Raw genomic sequence first — 12008 nt, 5'->3', positions numbered from 1 at the left:
TCAGTCTCTCAAGGTGCCTGAGTGTAAATGGGAGTCTATCTCTATAGATTTGATAGTGGGTTTGCCGAGGAGTCAACAGGGTAACAACATGATATGGGTAATAGTTACCGTATGACTAAGTCAGCTCACTTTGTTCTGATGAAAGATACTTGGACCAAGATACAGTTAGATTTGGCTTATAGGAAGCATGTGGTTCGTTTGCTTGGGGTTCTTAAGGATATAGTGTCTGATAGGGATGTGAGGTTCATATCACGGTTTTGGAGGGAGTTGCAGGAGTTGTTGGGAACTACTTTGCAAATGAGTACTGCTTTTCATGCTGCGACAGATGGACAAACAGGGAGGACCATCAAGACTTTAGAGGATATGCTGCGAGCTTATGTGATGGAGTTTGATGGTAGCTGGGAGGATAGGTTGGATCTTATTGAGTTTTCTTCTAACAACAGCTATCACACGAGTATTGGGATGGCACCGTTTGAGGCTCGGTTTGGGAGGACATGTAGGAGTCCGATTTGCTGGGATGATAGAGCTGAGGCAGTGGTTTTAGGACCACAGATGATATAGGAGATGATAGAACGGTTAAGCTGATAAGGCAAAAGATGAAAGCGGCCCAGTTGATAAAAGAGTTATGCAGATTTACATCGTCATGACATAGAGTTTCAAGTTGGGGACAAGGTTCTTTTAAAATTGTCTCCTATGCATGGGGTCATGAGGTTTGGTAACAAAGGGAAGCTGAGCAAGAAGTTTATCGGACCATATGAGATTTTGGATAACGTGGGTGAGGTTGCTCACCGGTTAGCGTTGCCATCAGCTTTTTATAGAGTGCATAATGTGTTTCATGTGTCTCAGTTACGAAAGTATGTGAGCGATCCTTCACATGTGTTAGAGGTAGAGAACATAGAGTTGGACGAGTCATTGTCTTATCTCGATGTGCCAAAACAGATTCTTGATCGCAAGGTTCGGAAAACTAGGAATGAGGAAACAGTGTTGCTTAAGGTTCTTTGGTCTAACCATGAGGTTGAGGAAGCTACTTGGGTGGTGGAAGAGTCCATTAGGGAACGGTATCTGTCTCTTTTTAATCAGGTATGTGTGGTTACGGGGACGTAACCATGTTTCCTTTAGGGGGGTACGAAATGGTCGCATAAGGTTTTTGTATGCTTTATGTTAGTTTTTGTACAGTTAGTAGTTGCTTTGAGTCGGTGTGAGTGTTGGTTGGGAGTTTTGTTTTGAGTTTTGGTTACGTTATGTGTCGGAGTTGAGATAGTATGTTTTGTTTTTGTGTATGGGTTGAACTTCGGGGACGAAATTCTTTTTAAGGAGGGAAGACTGTAAAACTACGGTTTTCTATCTCTATGGGTACTCTATCGAGTGCGGCTTACTCTGTCGAGTAAGTGTGTATTTACGCAAAACAGTAGTCTGACTGTTGGTACTCGATCGAGTACGTGTGACACTCTATCGAGTAGGGGTCACTCGATCGAGTAAGTCACTTACTCGATCGAGTAAGTGAGTCTTACGGGTTATTTTAGCCAGGATTCGTTAATAATGCGTGATTAGTATAAAAGGCTTCCGTCATTATTGTTAATCACTTTTGCTTTCTAAAAACCTTTCAAGAGAGAAAGAGGAGTTACGTAGTTCGTTTTCTTCGCGTTGTTAACAAATCCCAAGGCTAGGATCGTCGGATTGTCTTGTTCTTTACCGTTGAGATCGTCGTGTCAAGGGTAAGCTTCTTGTATAATTTTTATTATGTTTCATTGAGTTTGATTAAAAACCTAATTTGGTAGATTTGGGGGTTTTGGGAGGATTATATTGATTGGGTGATAATTGTATGCATACGTGTTATAGGAGGAGGATTCGTAGAGGAACGTTTTTGATTAGATGTTGTGACGGTCTTGTGGTTGCTTTTCCAGGTAGGGTTTCCCTACTCAGTATTTATTACATAGCATTGTGATGATTAATTCGTTGTTGTTGGTTTATATCATATCGGATTTGGGATTGTTGATTATTGATTGTATAACGTGGTTGTTGTATAATTGCTTGTGGTTTGCGAGGTGCATCCTCGGCTAAGTGGAGTCACTTGCAGGAGTGGCTTCATGCCCTTGATTCGCCTTCTGTGGAACCCGCCACAGAAGGGATGTGCACATTTAGGAACTTGGGTTTATCGCTCGGATGAGATGAGCGGGGCTTAGGTGGGAATGGCTGCGGTTCTCCACTGGTGGTGTGGAATACTTGTTGCAATGATTATTCTCGTAGGACTACACACTTTAATGTGTAGCAGATGTGCGGAGTTATGATGTAGATTGGGTGAATGGTTTGGATTGTATATTGTTCTCAGCTGTGTTGTTTTGTGTAATCAATACTGACCCCGTTTAATTGTTTTCAAAAATATGGTGACCTATTTGGGGATGGTGAGCAGTTATTGAGTAGGTATGAGTTGGCTGGCACGAGGGATAGCTGGGATGGAGTCATCATATGAGTCACTAGAATCTTTTGCTGTGTCACGAACCTATTTTACATTATTCGAGTTGGTGTGACAGTTATGAGAAACAGTTGTATTTACTTTATCAGTTTTGGGATTTGGACTTATATCTCTTTAAACTTTTTTATTAAAGTATGTTTCTTTATTGTCTATTTGATATACATTGCCTTAAGTAACCGAGATGGTAACATTCTCATACCTTAGGTGGTCCTGGTAAGGCACTTGGAGTATGGGGGTGTTACATTAATATTGAGTGAATATGCTGTAGTTGAGACGATATCGTGAGCCATGTTGTGGAAGTTAGCGTGGTTGGTAGAGTTAGTGTTAGGTGTCCATGTTTTATAGGTTGGGTTGGAACTTCTGGGACGAAGTTCTTTTTAAGGAGGGAAGACTGTAATACTACGGTTTTCTAAGTTGGTTACTCGGCCGAATATGGCTTACTCGGCCGAGTAAGTGTGTCGTGTGTTTCTGGACAGTTTACTGCCCAGGAATACTCGGGCGAGTATGGGAATACTCGACCGAGTAGAGGATACTCGGCCGAGTATACTCTATACTCGACCCAGTATCCGGTCTGAGGGGTATTACTTCCGCGGTTTGATTTAGAAAGGATTAGAGTTATATAAGACGCGATTTAGATTTCTTAATCATTTTTACAAAAGCTAAGCAATACAACGTAACTCTAATCCTCTCCAAATCTCTCTCAAATGCGTGGATCGTTCGTGTGTCTAGTTCTTTTTTCCTTGCTTCGATTGTGTTGGTAAGCTTCTGATTTCATAAGTTCTATTGATTTTTCTTTTAGGGTTTTGCCCTAATTTATAATTTGGGGAAAAGGGGTTTTGGCATGTGGTAATTGGAATTATGTGATTATTGTGTGTAGGTGACGGTGTCATGGGGAATTGCTATTGATTGCTTATGTGTGCTTGGATTGCGAAAAGGTAGGGTTTCCCTACTCGGTTTACTGTTAATTGATTTAAGATTGTATTGTGGTTGTTGTATGATTGATATTGTGATTATCTATTGTTGTTGGATTGGAGTTGGGTGTTGGAGTTGTGATGGTTGATGGTGATGTTCGCGAGGTGTGTCCTCGGCTGAGTGGAGTCAATTAAGGGAGTGGCTTCACGCCCTAGTTTCGCCCTCTTTGGAACCCGCCACAGGAGAGAATGCGCACATTAATGAACAAGGTTATCACTCGTTGATGAGCGGGGGCTTAGGTGGGTACGGCTATGGTCCCCCACTGGCAGGGCTACACACTTTATTGTGTAGCCAGTTACATGTTGTGATTGGGAATGGAGGTGGACGATGATTAGCTGTTATCTTATCGTACTTGTCTTATGTTAATCATGCAGTAAAATGACCCCCTTGTTATTTTGTAAATCTGTGGTGATCCATTCGGGGATGGTGAGCAGATTGTGACAGGTGATGATGGTCATTAGCTTTAGGACGAGAAGGGGAGTTATCACTCTAGTCTAGCTTCCGTTGTCATGAGATTTACCTTTCAGTTGTAGTTGTTGAACATTAGTAATCTTATTTTTGTTTGGTTTGGAACATGTAACCATTAACTATTTATACTTTAATAAATGTTGTTTTGGATTGGTAACTTTGATATACTAACCTCGGGCAACCGAGATGGTGACGGTCTCTCATGCTAGGGTGGTCTTGGTAAGGCACCTTGGTATGTGGGGGTGTCACAGTCCCACCATCACCACCTACAACCACTACTGCCATCTTACCATCACCACCACAATCTTAACACTGCCATCACCACCGCAGTCTTAACACCGCCATCACCACCGTCATCTTACCAACACCATCACCACCGCAAGCCTACCACCACCACCACACAACTGCAACCAACCCAACTCCAATACCACCATGATGACCAAAAACAGATACGACTTCCACGACCACTACAACCAAACATCGACCCTACGAAACCACCACCCCAACGCCATTCTTTCTCTAACAAATCAATTTCTGCCTTAGCACCATCAACCAAGATCGACGCGCCTCTACAATCACCATAGATCTCATTTTTTTAAACAAAAATCGATTTAAATCGTAGATCCATAGAAAATGAAGAAGAATTTCAAAAAAGAATAACCGCATTAACCTCACACCTCACAAGATTTATCGTCGGACACAGGACAAGAGTAGGCAAAGAGCATACAATGACATCGCCGGAGAAGGATTGAATGACTGAGACGATTTAACGACGATGACGGAATAACTCATACGAATCGTTCCTCTGTTGTCCTCGGCGACGAACAGTGATGTCGTGGGTGGAAATCGCGGCAACAAAAGAAGGGTTTGAAATATTGTTTTACTTATAGTTGCGCCGGGAATAAGTGCATGATGAATGACGTCATCATCGGAGTGAGTAGCCGCCAATGACATCGTCGGAGCTGACGGCAGAGACGGGTGGCTGCTGGGTAGAGGAAGGAGGAGAGAGAATATAGTAGTGGAGTGATTTAGGGACTGGGTAAATGGTTTGTGCGTATGAGGAATGGTTTTTATTCAGTTCATAAGTTCGCACAGAACTTGTAGTTCGTACACACACACACACGCACACACACACACACACACACACACACACACACACACACACACACACACACACACACACACACACACACACACACACACACATATATATATATATATATATATATATATATATATATATATATATAGTCAATAAACATGTTGATGACAAATAAACAAGTTATTCCAATGATAATCAAGTGTTAATACGTCATAGACAAGTATTAGAACAAAAGGTTAGATGTATATCGTAGAGCAAGAAAATAGGTAACAAACTATCCAAACATGAATCCATTAGCCATTCAAGGCAAACATTACATATATGGGTTAAACCTCTAAAAACCGTCATTAAACATGTAATGTGACTTAGTTAAAGTGTTGTAGCGTTAAAAAGTGTTAACATGCCCCCATAAGCCGTAGAACAAAGGTCTAGGTCAAAAACAACAAGATAAAGCCAGAAAAGAAGGTTTATAAGTCAACAGTGCGACTTTGGCGAAGTTGCACAAGATCAACTTGTTTTGAACGGTCAAACTCGTACGGTCCCTATCCCTCCAAACTCAACTCGCACGATCAATCATGTCTTGAATGGTCAAATTCGTACATTCCATACTTCACTGGACTTAACTCGCAAGGTCATCTACAACTCGCGCGGTTTGGGGACTACTTCGACCACTTTTCGTAAAATGATCATATCTCTCTCAGTTTTTGGTCATTTTGCCGTAAACGTAACACCCCCAATTTCCGACCTCAACTATTTTTAATCCTTAACTCGGAAACTGGGCGTGCTAACTTTGTCACTTCAAATAAAGCAGCGATATCAACTAAAATACAAAGGGTACTAGATTAAAATCTAACTTGCAGCGGAAAATAATCTTAATAGAGTTTACAACACTTTTAACTGAAATAAACTTAACAAAGTCAAAGTCTTAAAACAACTTGATATTAAATAAGTATGACTTTTGCGGAAGTGTAAACTACTAGTCTTATTAAGCAATCTAAACTCGTTATTGTCACGCGTGCTCTCTATCCCTTCGTCCCAAACGTGCAACATAGGTAAACCTGTCAATTACTCTACTCCCCATACAATCAGAAATATTGAATGGTTCATCATAGGTCCACAAGTGAAAGATTTGGTGGACAAACATTTAAAACACAACAAGTCAATACAAATACATAATCCAATATGATCATAATAAATATCAACAATCATAGTTATAACAAGCCTTTAAGTAATTAAAACAAAACAATCTTTCTCAAAGGACTTTCTCTTTTCTCATCATAGCTTTTAAACAAACTTACTTGATAAGCTTTATAATAACTTTCTTCGTTTTGGTATCCGAAAAGAGTATCAATGTATAGAAGGTTTCAGCAACCCATTGCCGACAAGCCTTTCACAACTATGTAGTAACTGGCCATAGATCCCGAGTGTGCACACCCCTCGCATTGTCTAACCCAAAGGAGGAGGAAAAATGATGAGACACCAACCCTAATAAGTATGGGTACCCAAGGCATCCTGATATAAGGTAAAGTCGGCCACAGACATGTACCCCCCTCTTCCATCTCCACAAAACCACTTTCAAAATACTTGTCCAATATCTAGATAGGTTCACCCAAATAGGTCGAACCACAACTTTAATAATCAATAAATAATACTCACTTGAAAACATACTTCATAATACTTGTAAAAAACATGCTTATCAATCAATATAGAAACATTCTTGAAACAATTCTAAAACTAATCATCTCCATCCATCATCACACATCATCATACATATTTATATTGAGTAAGTTGGAAACTTATCGATAGCTTAGCAATCCCAAAACACACAAACTCAAAACTCTTCTTCCTCGAAAGTATAATCTATACATAATACAACCAATTCTAATCAACACAAGTTATTTACCATCTAAGTACTCCTAAGCCATGACCATGCTCTAATGCAATTCCTAACATGCACTAACCATAATCCTGGCTTAGCCAATCGTGTGCTAATCATAAACTTAACTTAAAAGAATAAAGGTCTAACTTTATATAATTACAGCATTCGCATTCTTATCATAAAATCGATAATTAATTATAGGAAAATCTCTTTGATGCAAGATCAATTGGATTAGAACCCTCAAACTCTCCTCTACAAGCGCTATTAGTGCATACACGGATATTCTGTCGACACGTTCATAAAGAATTTATTCCGGAGAAACTATTAGGTCAATTGCTACGAAACTTTACAGGTAGAAGCTAGATTTGAAAATAACCTAAGTCTATTTTTTATGATTTCAAAGATTCTAACTTTAAAATGGTCTGACAAAGCGTTCAAAACAGATTACAGATTTACGAAACTGCTGTAAAAATATTTGTTAATCAAAATCGTCATAAAACCAACTGTAGATGATTACAAACATTAAAAACATGCTTCTAAGATGAACTAGAGATTAAAACATGCTTGAATATTAAAGATGAAGACTTTAAAAGAATAGAGATTAAAAGATGAACTTACGTAACAATAGGGTTAAAGATGCTTGACTTCTTGATTTTGCAATTAGGGTTTTAAAAGATGTAGGATGTGAGGTATATATACTAGTGAAATACCAAATACAACACAACCTACAATTACCAAAACTCGGTTCAAGATACACGGTCAACCTACTCGGTCAAACCGTGCACCCCTTCCCCTTCCCCTTTTTGTTTTTTTTTTTGGTTTAAAAACTCCTTTAATAAAAACTTTCCTAATCCGATTAGCTCTAATTATAAATATAAAACTCCGCTGTAACATTTAATTAAATATTACTACGACTCTAAAATAAAATATAAACTCGTAAATAAAATATAAACTCATAAATTAAATTGTACAAAATATGTCGGGTGTTACGGTAATAGGATAAGATAACTCCTCGACTTGGAATTAAATCAACTCGAGATATGAGCATTTGAAGTTGACCTTTTTTTTTTTGGTAGAATGTGAAAATTCTCATTAAGCTCATCAAAACAAGTACATGGTTACAAGCATAATAGGACCAAATAAATTAAGGTCCTAACACATACACTACTAGCTCATTACATGTCTAACATTAGGAAGCAAGCAGTCCTCTATCACTTAACCAAACTCGGCTTCTCATAGTAACCTGAGACTCCAAAGCATGCAATCTGAATTTAATCATACTCTGAAGTTGCAGAAGAATCCTTGCAGGATGTGGGATCATACTGTCATGCTTAGCAGTGTTCCTACTCATCCAAATTAGGTACACCAAGCATGCAAAACTGGCCATCAAGACTTGTTTCTGCAGTAAGCTCTGAAAACGTTTGCGCAGAATGCATTCCAAGGACTGAAAAGACCATGTCACACCCAGCCATTGCCTAACCAAACTCAAGCATTGGGCACTGAATTGACAATCAAAGAAAAGATGCTGTTGGGACTCCTGAGCATTCGCACAGAGGCAACAGACACCATCAGAAACTACCCCAAACTTCAGTAATCTAACCTTAGTGAGAAGTCTATTCTGAGCATATAGCCAAGTAATAAAATTGACCTTAGGGTGACATACACGGTTACAAACAAAGGGTATCCAGCTAGCCTTTTCTCTGGTACCCATTAAGCGTTCATAGGTTTTCTGAGTGGAGTAAGGTGAGAGGAGCCATACCTGATAGTCCAAACAAGTCTTCAGCTTGTCTTTCACTTTGCAAATTTGGCGCCAAACCCAACTAGAGTTGATATTAGGAGAGTAAGTCCACCAATCCTATTGCTTAATGTATAAATGGTGAATCCATTTCACCCATAGACTGTCCTTCTTATTGGCAACCCACCAAGAGTATTTACCAATGCTTGCAATGTTCCAAACATGACTATTATTTATCCCCAGGCCTCCATTTAGTTTTGACTGACATCACCTATCCCAGGAGACTGCAGGGACTCTGTGATACCCATCTTTGCCAGACCACAGATAGTTCCTGCAAATGCTGTCAACTTTCTGAATGACACCTTTAGGAAGGAGATAAATTCTAGCCCAGTAACAATGAAGTTGAGTCAAAACAGTCTTCACTAAGGTTAACCTACCATCATAACTCAATTGTTTTGCACCCCAACTGTGGATCCTTAGCACCATTCTGTCCACCAGTTTATTGCACTGATGGTTAGTAAGCCTCTTGTAAGAAATGTCCACACCCAAATATCTAAAAGGGAAGCTACCTTTTTTGAAACAAGAAATGCCTAGTATTTGAGCTTCAGTATCAGGAGTAAAGCCATTCATATAAATATCAGATTTCAACTTGTTGATGGTAAGCCCAGAAGCAATTAAGAAGGTGTGTAGAGCTCGCATTAGAACCATGACTGAATTAGTGTCACCTCTGCTGAAAAGCAATAAATCATCAGCAAAAGCTAGGTGACAAAGCCACAAGCCCTCTACACATAGGGTGGAAACGAAAATCATGTCTAAGAGTCACCACATTAAGTATCCTTGTGAGATACTCAAGACAAATAGTGAAGAGAAGAGGGGACAGAGGGTCCCCTTGCCTGAGCCCCCTGCCTCCTTTAAAATACCCAAAATGGGAGCCATTAAGAGCCAAGGTATAAGAAGGAGTGGTCACACACTACATTATCCAGGTGACCATCTGATCAGGGACCTTCAAAGCAACAAGCATATCCTCCACAAAACTCCATTCAATGGAGTCATATGCCTTCTTAAGGTCAATCTTCATCATAATCCTTGGAGAACAAATCCTTCTATTGTAAAGTCTCATCAAATCCTGACAAATGAGGACATTATCCACTATTTCCCTCCCATGAATGAAAGCATTTTGGTTAGGGCTTATGATGTCAGGGAGAACCAAAGCAAGTCTAGCACAAATTACTTTAGAAATACATTTGAACAAGACATTGCAGCAAGCAATTGGTCGATAGTCCATGACAGTCTCAGGGACTTCCTTCTTAGGAATAAGAGTCACCACAATAGCATTCAATTGTTTCAGTAAAGTACCAGAATCAAAAAATTCCTGCACAGCCAAAATCACATCAGGTCCAACAATGTCATAGGCATCCTTGAAGAAACCTGAGGTGTACCCATCAGGGCCAGGGGCTTTGTCAATAGGGATAGACAAGAGAGCATCCCTTATTTCCCCCCCAGTAACCTTCTGAATTAATTTAGCAGCATGGGTATCATTAATGCAGGCACCTCTCCTCACAACCCCAAGGTTAACCCTGACAACAGCCTTAGAGCTACCTAGTAGATCTGTGTAATAATCAAGAAAGGCATTCTCAATGGCTTGGTTGTCAGAGCAAATAAAACCATGATGATCCTTGATGGTTAAGACCTTATTTTGTGCTCTCCTAGCTTTGATGGAACTGTGAAAGTAATGAGAGTTCTCATCATTGCACTTCATCCAAAAAATTTTGGCCTTCTGGTTAAGAAACATATTTCTGGCTTTATCCAGTTCTTTGAAAGAAATAGATGCAGCCATTTGTTCTGCTTGAAGGCTAACATTCCAAGGATCCTGGTGAAGTCTCTTTTGAAGGTCTTCAAGCACTAACTGAGCAACCTTAGTGGTGTTAAGGATATCCCCAAAACCCTCTTTGTTCAACTTCCTTAGAGGGTGTTTGAGCAATTTGAGCTTCTTAGCCACTTGGAACATTTTTCATCCCTTGATCTGTTGTTGCCAAATTGTAAGAACAGTCTCTTTGAACCTATCATCCTGCCCCCACATATTGAAGTATTTGAAGCAATAGTTAGATCTGACAGTATCCTCCCAAAGTTTAATAATGCAAGGGCTATGATCAAAGAGCCCCTCAGGAAGGAAAGAGGCAATCCCTGAAGGCCCATTAGTCAACCATTGATTATTAGCGAGGACCCTGTCAATTCTACTAAAAACCCTATGATTCTCCTTATGTTTGTTGTTCCAGGTGAAGTAGGCACCTTGAGTAACCAGATCATATAACCCACAGGTATCAACACAGTTTTGAAAATCACGGGTCTCAGCAAGAGTAACATCAGACCCAATTCTTTCCCCAGCATAAAGAACATTATTGAAATCACCCATAATAAGCCAAGGACTGGTAACAATAGCTTTGCAATAGTACAGAGATTGCCAAAGCCCTACTCTCTCACTATCCTTATTAAACCCATAGACAATAGAACAAGTCCATGAGAAACCAGTCATTAGATGAACCACAGCCACATGAATCCCTTGCATATCCTTCATCAGAAGATTAACATGGAAGAGAGTAGGGTCCCAAAGTATCCAGATCCTACCCCCCTCATGAAGAGCATTATTATTTAGGAAATGCCACCTATCCCCTAAACTATCTTGAACTTTATTGATATTGATAGTCTTCACTTTAGTTTCCATTAAACCAAATAACCCTACCTTATTGATGTGCAAGAGACGTCTAACATCTCCTTGCTTATTCTTTTTATTGAGACCACGAACGTTCCAGAAACCAATGCTAACCATTGTTATGTGTTGAAGAGATTCCCTTGCCCATGCTATTCAGAAGGTTCTTCCTGATGGAATAGCTAAGGACATCCACAAACGTGGGACCTGAAAGGCTCCCTTCACCTCTCTTAGAGAATTTGTTAATAATTCTGGCAGGGGTCGAAGAATTAAATCGAACCACGATATGGCATGGGTGTAACCACCATATTAGGCTGCAGCACTGGAAGAGGTGCAACATCTCTAGTACTTGTTTCATTCTGACCTCCTGCAACGGGACCAGTGGGTTTAGCAGTTTTAGCAGGAATAACAGCTTTGGGTTTCCACACCTGCTGCACCTTTTTGGGCTGCTGCACTACTGGTTTCTTCTTACACAAGCCATTTTCATGCCCTATGCCATGACAAACAGTACAGATAACCGGTTTCCATTCATAATGAACTGCTTGTTTTTGACAAACATCATTCTCATCAATGAATTCAACAATATCAGGTAGGGGATCACCAATTTTTACTTCAACCAAATATCTAGCAAACCCTAGATACTCCCTATCCTTAGTGGCCTGATCACAGTGG

The 12008-nt window shown here is 39.9% G+C and overlaps 2 protein-coding genes across 2 annotated transcripts; both read right to left on the bottom strand.

The window, feature by feature from the left end:
* Positions 1 to 8083: 8083 nt before the first annotated feature.
* On the bottom strand, positions 8084 to 8605 carry LOC141630182 (uncharacterized). Its single transcript, XM_074443045.1, has one exon. It carries the CDS (start codon positions 8603 to 8605, stop codon positions 8084 to 8086), a length of 522 nt encoding a protein of 173 aa, XP_074299146.1.
* A 2035-nt stretch (positions 8606 to 10640) lies between these two features.
* LOC141630181 (uncharacterized) lies at positions 10641 to 11456 on the bottom strand. Its single transcript, XM_074443044.1, has one exon. It carries the CDS (start codon positions 11454 to 11456, stop codon positions 10641 to 10643), a length of 816 nt encoding a protein of 271 aa, XP_074299145.1.
* Positions 11457 to 12008: the final 552 nt, after the last annotated feature.

Source organism: Silene latifolia, chromosome Y (genome assembly GCF_048544455.1).
Source record: "Silene latifolia isolate original U9 population chromosome Y, ASM4854445v1, whole genome shotgun sequence".
NCBI lineage: Eukaryota > Viridiplantae > Streptophyta > Magnoliopsida > Caryophyllales > Caryophyllaceae > Silene > Silene latifolia.
The sequence above is the reverse complement of the archived record's forward strand: the minus strand, read 5'-3'. Positions and strand labels throughout refer to the sequence as shown.